We start from the raw sequence: 8,548 nt of genomic DNA, 5'->3' as shown, positions 1-8,548 counted from the left end.
CCAGGCAGTCAGAAAGCGGTCTTCCGAAGAACTTTACCCTGCTGCCCATGCCTGTATGCAAGAGCCAGGCCATTGTGTCTTATCCTGTTCTACATACTGGCTCTAGACGGTTTTTACCATGTGACTCAAGCCCACACTGTGTATCCTTGGAGCCCACCACATCAGTGGAGCCTGGGACTACTCCACAAGTCTCTGGCATACCTTTGGGAGTGCTCCTCCCTGCCCCCCCTTTTAAAGTTTATTTAAACAAATTTTACACCCAATGTGGGGCTCAGACTCATGGCCCCGAGATCAAGAGCCTCATGCTCTACTAACTGAGCCAGCCAGGTGCCCCATGGGAGCCCTTCTTTATTGGGAAATACACAGTCAAACAGGTGGGCCAGCCAACATCTGTAGTTCTGAGGGCCAAGAGAAAGGAGTCTGACTTGCTCAGAACTCAGATCTCCATGAGCTGGTCACTCCCCACGATCACCTCGTTCACTCGTTTGGCTACAAAAGAAAAGAAAAAAGTTGTTTGAGAACTGGCAATAAAGGTGTCCTTTCAAACCAAATTATTTCTAACTTCTGTGCTCGTAAACATTTATTTGTCTCCTATGTGGCTCTGCCCTTGAGACGGTCTTGAGAATACACCTTGCCAAAGGGATTACAGGAGAGGCAGCATTTTCCAACACAGGAGGGAAAGACTCACTCTTTCTTTCAAAAAGATTTTTATTTATTTATTTGACAGAGAGATAGAGAGAGCACAAATGGGCAGAGCGGAAGGCACACGAAGAGGGAGAAGCAGGCTCTCCACTGAGCAGGGAACCTGACACAGGGCTTGATCCCAGGACCCTGGGGATCATGACCAGAGCGGAAGGCAGCTGCTTAACCAACTGAGCCACCAGGCGCCTGTGGACTCATTCTTTCTAAACCTAGCTTCCAGGACACTTCACACAGGAGGGAAACTGGATGGGTCTTTTTTTTTTTTTTTTTAAGATTTTATTTATCTATTTGACAGAGAGAGATCACAAGTAGGCAGAGAGGCAGGCAGAGAGAGAAAGGAGGAAGCAGGCTCTCCGAGGAGCAGAGAGCCCAATGCGGGGCTTGATCCCAGGACCCTGGGATCATGACCTGAGCCAAAGGCAGAGGCTTTAACCCACTGAGCCACCCAGGCTCCCCTGGATGGGTCTTAAAGGATGAATATAGTTTTTTCAGGCAGTGAATCAAAGGGAAGGCATTCTAGGTTGCTGGAACAACATGAACAAAGGTATAAAGATACAAGGAAGGGGAGCATGAAATACTGTGGTGTGGCCAAATGGTAGGGGATGAAGGGGAAAGGGTGAGAAGCAGTGACACCCAACAGTTAAATGGAGATATCAAAAGGAGAGGGAGGATGCTCACATGGAAATACTACTACCTACTGCAGAGAGCTGTTGTGAGATTTCAGTGACTTAAGGAATCCTGAAGCGCCGGATAAGCAGTGGCCATTGTTTTGCAAAATCCAAAATATGGCCTCCCTGACCTGATCCTTGCCGGCCGCTACAGCTTCACATTCCACCATTGTGCAAGTATACCTACCAGCCATACTATTTTGTAGCTCTAGACCTTTGCACAGGCTGTTCCCTCAGTCTAGAATGCCTTTCTTGGCCCTCATCCCATCACACTTTTGCCCTACATGCCCTAATCCAGCAGCTCCACTATTAGTGGCACCTTCCCTTCCAAACTGTCCATTTCCTACTCTGTGAAAACAGTACCTGATACGTATCTCTGTCTCTACATCATTATCTCATTCTCCTACACTTCCCTGTAAGACTCTCAAGGGTAGGGCGGGTGTATTTATGTTCCTACCCCAGTGTCCAGCACAGCTACTGGCACAGGAAAGATTTCAGAGGTCCTGGGTAGTGATGAGGATAGGGTATGATTATCAAGTGGAGAGCAAAAGTTGAAAGGAGATGAGGGTTGGTTAGAGTATAGAGAAGCTCAGAGAATTGTAAAGCTGAGTGTAAATAGTCTAAGATGTTTAGAAGAGAAGGAGCGAAGAGGAAGACTATGAGCCTTCAATATATTTAAGGGCGACCCTGGAAGATGACCAGTGATGGGGTGGAAGGTAAGAGTTAGTTGGAAGGTGGAAGGAACAAGAGTTAGGGAATGGAGGCAGTGAACCAATAGTCTGGAAGGGGTAGGGGGAACCAGGGGCATGTTATCTACTTTTTGCCTGGAGTTATGAGGCACATGCAGGAGACAGGAGAGTTTTCCTGCCCTCTATTGGCTCAGACAGAAAAAGCTGGCCAGCTGGCTGAAAATCGGTTCTTTCTGGGCAAGCTTCCCGTGGCTTCTAGGGATCCAATGTTGCTTGTCATAATTTGGGAGGCTGAATGTGACCCTGATAGGTAAGGCAGAAATTTTGGCATTCCTGACGCTCTCCTTCAGTCTTCGAAGGGGCTGGTGCAGCAAGATGAAGATCCTTGATGATGGGACTGAGACTGACGGAAACATGTTTGGGTTTGTTCTTATCTTCCATAAGCTGGAACTTCTAAGGGGGTTTCTGACTGCAGCTTTAGAGATCTTAAGAATTCAGACATGTCTGGGGTGCCTGGGTGGCTCAGTGGGTTAAAGCCTCTGCCTTAGGCTCAGGTCATGATCTCGAGAGAGAGAGAGAGCGCGCGCGCCCCGCATTGGGCTCTCTGCTCAGCAGGGGGCCTTCTTCCACCTCTCTCTCTGCCTGCCTCTCTGCCTACTTGTGATCTCTGCCTATCGAATAAATAAATAAAATTTAAAAACAAAACAAAACAAAGCACAGTTCTTAAAAAAAAAAAAAAAGGAATTCAGACATGTCTTCTGTTCTACCCAACTTTTCCACTTTGTTTCTTGCTATATCTCCCTTGTACCCCATATTCAAGATTTTGCAAATGATCTGCAGTTTCCAACACATTGGATTGTTTTTGCCTTCAAGTACTTGCTTACATGGTTCCCCTTTGCTTGAGAGGGTCTTCCCTTTGTGTATTTGATAAATAGCCCCAAAGTTCAAGATTTAGCGTTAATTCATTCCTTGGGCCAGAACTGACCGATTTCTCTTTTATGTCCTTAATTAACCCTGACCATCTCCTGCCATCACACCTGAGAAACTTTTCTGTAATTATTTCTTTACTTGCCTGTTTCTGTACTGGGGGCAAATGGATAGGAAGAGGCAAATCTTACTCATCTTTACACCTCTAGCCTAGAATATAAGAGGAAGTAATAGTTTGTTGAATGTGTGTGTGTTTGGGGGTTACGTGACAGTACAGGTACATGACAGAGGTAGGAAACGAAGCATATACAGAAGAGAAGGCCCAACCTCCGTCGGGAGTATAATTGACACTTTTGGAGCTTTAGGGCAAGGGTGCTTAGAGAAGAGCACCCTCAGGCCCACTTCTGTAACTTTCCCCATAGGAAGAGAAAGCTAGGTCTCGGCTTTTCATGAAGTCTGCTATTACAGCATCATGCTGCACAGCGGCAAACGCAGAGAAGAAAAGGATAGGAAAGCTAGGAAGAAAAGATGACAATGCCGGAAAGGAAAGACCTTCTGAGTCAAAAGGACTTGAGTTGTGTTTTGTTTTTTTTATTTTTTATTTTGTTAAGACTTTATTTATTTATTTGACAGAGATCACAAGTAGGCAGAGAGGCAGGCAGAGAGAGGAGGAAGTAGGCTTCCTGCCAAGCAGAGCTCGATCCCAGGACCCTGAGATCATGACCTGAGCTGAAGGCAGAGGCTTTAACCCACTGAGCCACCCAGGCGCCCCCCCCTTTTTTTTTTTTTTAAAGATTTTATTTATTTGACAGAGTGAGAGTATAAGCAGGGGAGGGGGAGTGGCAGGCAGAGGGAGATGCGGGACTCTGCCCCAGGACCCTGAGATCGTGACCTGAGCCAGAGGCACACACTTAACCAACAGAGCCACCCAGGCGTCCAAAAAGAGTTGTAATTGGACTCTGAGCAGATTCTTTCCTGTCTTTAGGCTTTAGTTTCCTCGTCAAGTGGGGATTCTATGAGATGAATGGACAAAGTGCCCAGCACCGGGCTTTTATAAGTATTAAACGGAAGTTATAGAACGGGGCTGGGGCTGGCCTGGAGTCCCGCCCTCGAACGGCTCGTTTTTTCTGCTTCCTAACCATCTGTTTTCTTCAGTGAAAGGAATGGGAAGGAGGCCCAGATACTGCTCAGGCTGCTACATTCCCTAGGGCTGGGGATGGTCCTGGAGTGTGACTGTCAATTAGGATCCACCCTTGAGATAAGAATGACCGGGAAAGAGTAAAGGAAATACTACTTTGGCTAGACTCTCAGGGTTTGTCCCAAAGCTCCTTGTTACCCTTTGTCTTTCTACAGCCATGAGTCAGCTTCCTCATCTCCTTTCTAGAGCCCAACATTTATTCTTCCTTCACCAGTCTCTCCCTCGTTTCCAGAGATACTGGACTGTACTGCAGACAGTCTTAGTTCTTATTAACATTCTCTGTGGCCCTCAGTGCTCCAGACCAGAAGGGCAAATGAGTCCGGGTGGGGCAGACAAGGCTTTCTTTCTGCCAGGTTCCAAAGAAACACTTAAACCTTCTTTGGCCGGCCCTACCCATTCCCCCCCCCCCCCCACCTACCCTCTGGTCTGCTCTGGGCCTGGGGGTGGGAGAAGACTTGCTCTTTTGGTTCAGGAAGACAGACTAGATCTGGTGTTTGGGGGATGGATCTGTTTTCCCCGGGGATTCTGTACGGTGGAGGAAACCTCGAGGGCAGCAACAAGTAGTACTCGTTTTGCTTGGCCAGGGTTGGAAGCAGGTTCCAATGAACACTCAAAAAGTTCTGGGCTGGAAACAGATCCTAAGGATCCCTTCCCTGAGAGTACAAACAGAGGCTGGTAAGTTGAGGAGAAACCAGTGGGACGAAGGGAAGGACAAGCTGCGTATGAAAAGCATGCCCTGCTGGGAAGCTGGGAAGGATTCCTGCCAGCCAGGACTTGACCTTCATGCCCGTCCCATCTACTTTCAGGGGCACAGGATTGATCACTGGGGTCACAGGGAAGAGATCCAAGTCATCTCACTGACCATGAGAAGAGACTCACATGAAGTCTCCAACCGGAGTCTCCAGGTTTTTACGTTACCAGCTGTGGCTCTTCCACTGGCTTGAGCGGGAGGTCAAACTTGACCACCAGGATTTTTGCCAGAGATAATCTCATTAACTGAGTATGCTGGGGTGTGGGTGAGAAGACCTAGAGAGTTCTGTTAGAAAATGGCTCATACTGCTGCTGGTGTTAGAAGAGGGCATAGAGGGCTACACTGGCTTGTAAGAATCACATTTTGGGGGTATAAGACTCATATGGACAGAGTGACTCCCTGGTATGCAAATGACTGAAATCTGGAGAGGGAACGGCACTGCTTCTGAGGATGAATATTTTTTCCTGAAATCTCTCCAGGTGAGGAAGACTGACTGGGGACTCGGCCATCTACTGAGCTGTTCGCTGCTGAGGATCTGAGGTGTTGGTGCTTGCGTGGCTCATCCATGGTACAGCTCTGAAGGGCTGCACTAATGGCTGGGAATTTGCCTTTTGCATAATGCTCAGCTGCAAAGACAAGTGACAGTGGGAACAGGAAGTGTTGGGATTTTCCAGTTTACAGTCCAGATGATACTTCCCTGGCAACCTCTCTTTTAGGAGGACCATTAAAGGGTCTCCTTCTAAAACAGGGACACATGGTGTTAGAGCCAGAAGTCCATGAAATGCTAAAGCCTATGACATCTTAGGGGTTTGGCTAGCCCAGTCTTGTGCTCCCTGATGGGAGATGCCATGACTCAAAGCCCCAATATCCGGCATTCCATTGTCGTGTATGCATTCTGCACACAGAATGGAAAGGGTCCTCGCAAAGTAAAAGGAAGGAGCACCATGACTTGATTGGAAATGGGGAGGAGAAGCAGCAGAAGCTGTGAGGTTCCAGGTCCCAGCACACAAGAAAGGAGGGATCCTCTAGGGCAGTGGCAAAAGGAGTTCATGCATTCAAATATGCCTGTGGAGTCTAAACTCTTAAAAACCACAAAAGGAAGCAGCTCCTGGCTCCAGGACGGACTAAAAGGAGAAAGCACTGGAGGATGCTTCTACTTGCTGCTGAGCAGGAGAGAATGTACAGAGACAAAGAGGTAGGAAGGAGGTGGAAGAAACACTGTTTGGAGCCACAAACCCAAAAAGTAGAGAATAAAGGGGGGGGTGCCTGGGTGGCTCAGTAGGTTAAGCCTCTGCATTCAGCTCAGGTCACAATCTCGGGGTCCTGGGATGGAGCCCTGCATCGGGCTCTCTGCTCAGCCTGCTTCCTCCTCTCTCTCTCTGCCTGCCTCTCTGCCTACTTGTGATCTCTGTTTGTCAAATAAATAAATAAAATCTTAAAAAAAAAAAAAAAAAAAGAAGAGAACAAAGAAGGACTGCCATGAGGTGACAGGGAGGGGACAGGATAAGAAAGCAGCTTCACAGACCAGCTGAGCAGCTGCTTTTGAAACTCTGGGGACCCTTTCCAAGGCCTTCCATGGGGTTAGAGAAAAGGCTGGGTGTTCTGAATCCTCTTTAAAAAAAAAAAAAAACAAAAAAAAACTTTTTTAAAATTAAGAGTTTTATTTTTTAATTTTAAAAAAATTTTAAATTTTTTAACCTTTAAAAAATTTTAAATTTTTTAGCCTTTAAAAATTTTTTAATTTTTTAAGAAGATTTTATTTATTTATTTGACAGACAGAGAGCACAAGTAGGCAGAGAGGCAGGCAGAGAGAGAGAAGGGGAAGCAGGCTCCCCGTGGAGCAGAGAGCCCGGTGCGGGGCTCCATCCCAGGACCCTGGGATCATGACCTGAGCTGAAAGCAGAGGCTTTAACCCACTGAGCCACCCCTATTTTTAAATTTTTTTAAAGTAAGCTCTAGACCCAGCATGGGTCTTGAACTCACAACCCCAAGATCAAGAGTTGTATGTTTTATAGACTAAGCCAGCTAGGCACTCTAACTGAACCCCATTTTATTTGTTTATTTGTTTGTTTATCTATCTATCTATTTGATGGAGAGAGAGAGAGCAGCAAAAGCAGGGGGAGTAGAAGAGGGAGAAGCAGGCTGCCCACTGTGCGGCACTCAATCCCAGAACCCTGCTAGGCTCATGATCTGAGCTGAAGGAAGATGCTCAACCAACTGAGCCACTCAGGTACCCCTGAATCCCATTTTAAAGAAATTACCAACAGGCTCCGGGTAACCCAAGGGTAGGCCTGGGTAAGCTGGATATTCAGTAGGAGAGAGACAACCAAGACCTGGGGTTCCTGAAGATCAGCGAGAGCTGGGATATAGAGGCCAAATATATTTTCCCAGCTGGTCTGGGGAAGATGGACTAAATGGAGAAAAGGTCTATCACTGATCAAATTCTGCTGGCCAAGCCAGGAGTGGTTTCTTCCTCTGGTCTTTCAGGAGGCTGTCTTGCAGTAATTCAGGCTGAAGACTCAGTTTTGTCATTTCCTAGCTATGTACCTTGGGTAAATTTCAACTTTTTTTTTTAAGATTTTATTTATTTATTTGACATACGGAGATCACAAGTAGGCAGAGAGAGGAGGAAGCAGACTCCCTGCTGAGCAGAAAGCCCGATGTGGGGCTTGATCCCAGGACTCTGAGATCATGACCTGAGCCAAAAGCAGAGGCTTTAACCCACTGAGCCATCCAGGTGCCCCCAAATTTCAACTTTTTAAAGTCTCAGTTTCGACTTCACCAGATGGGTCAGTAATGGATCCCTACCTACCTCAGAGGGTTTTTATGAGAATCCAATAAGATAGCATATTTGAGAACATTTTATTTTATTTTATTGTTTTTTTTAAAAAGATTTTATTTATTTATTTATTTGACAGATAGAGATCACAAGTAGGCAGAAAGGCAGACAGAGAGAGTGGAGGAAGCAGGCTCCCTGCTGAGCAGAGAGCCTGATGCAGGGCTCCATCCCAGCACTCTGGGATCATGACCTGAGCTGAAGGCAGGGGCTTTAACCCACTGAGCCACCCAGGTGCCCCTGAGAACATTTTAAAGTTATAAACAATAGGGGCACCTGGGTGGCACAGTTGGTTAAGCATCTGACTCTTGGTTTCGGCTTAGGTTGTAATCTCAGGATGGTGAGTCGGCTTGTCCCTCTCCCACTGTCCCTCCCACCTCTCGTGTGTGTGTGTGTGTGTGTGTGTGTGTGTGTGCGCGCGCGCTTGTGCACATACTCTCTTGCTCTCTAAAAAGAAATGAATCTTCAAAGCTACAAACAACTGGAAGCCAATGGCATTCCAGGAGGGGGAGTGCTGTCCACGTGGCCAGTGCTGGGAGTTTCAGTTGGAGTGCCGGCCCTTGCATGTGGGCACCATCACCGAAGAAAACACCAAAGGCTGCAATGCTGCTGTTGACCAACGCTCCTGCTTGAAAGTTCTCTGGTGAGGCACTGGGTGGAATGTGTCTGCCACTCATTAAAAATGCCAGCCTTAGGGCACCTGGGTGGCTCCGTGGGTTAAAGCCTCTGCCTTCAGCTCAGGTCATGATCCCAGGGTCCTGGGATCCAGCCCCACAT

General features: G+C 47.2%; 1 protein-coding gene across 3 annotated transcripts in view; it reads right to left on the bottom strand.

Annotated features, from left to right (window-relative positions):
• Positions 1 to 300: 300 nt before the first annotated feature.
• Positions 301 to 8,548, bottom strand: part of EIF2B3 (eukaryotic translation initiation factor 2B subunit gamma) — a 126,388-nt gene continuing 118,140 nt past the window's right edge. For all 3 annotated transcript variants that reach the window (XM_032301697.1, XM_032301696.1, XM_032301695.1), the window contains exon 12: positions 301 to 489. In XM_032301697.1, coding sequence (XP_032157588.1) covers positions 437 to 489 — 53 coding nt within the window. In that variant the 3' untranslated portion in view covers positions 301 to 436. The remainder of the gene's footprint in view (positions 490 to 8,548) is intronic.

The sequence above is a fragment of the Mustela erminea genome, chromosome 10 (genome assembly GCF_009829155.1).
Source record: "Mustela erminea isolate mMusErm1 chromosome 10, mMusErm1.Pri, whole genome shotgun sequence".
NCBI classification, from domain to species: Eukaryota; Metazoa; Chordata; class Mammalia; order Carnivora; family Mustelidae; genus Mustela; species Mustela erminea.
The sequence above is the reverse complement of the archived record's forward strand: the minus strand, read 5'-3'. Positions and strand labels throughout refer to the sequence as shown.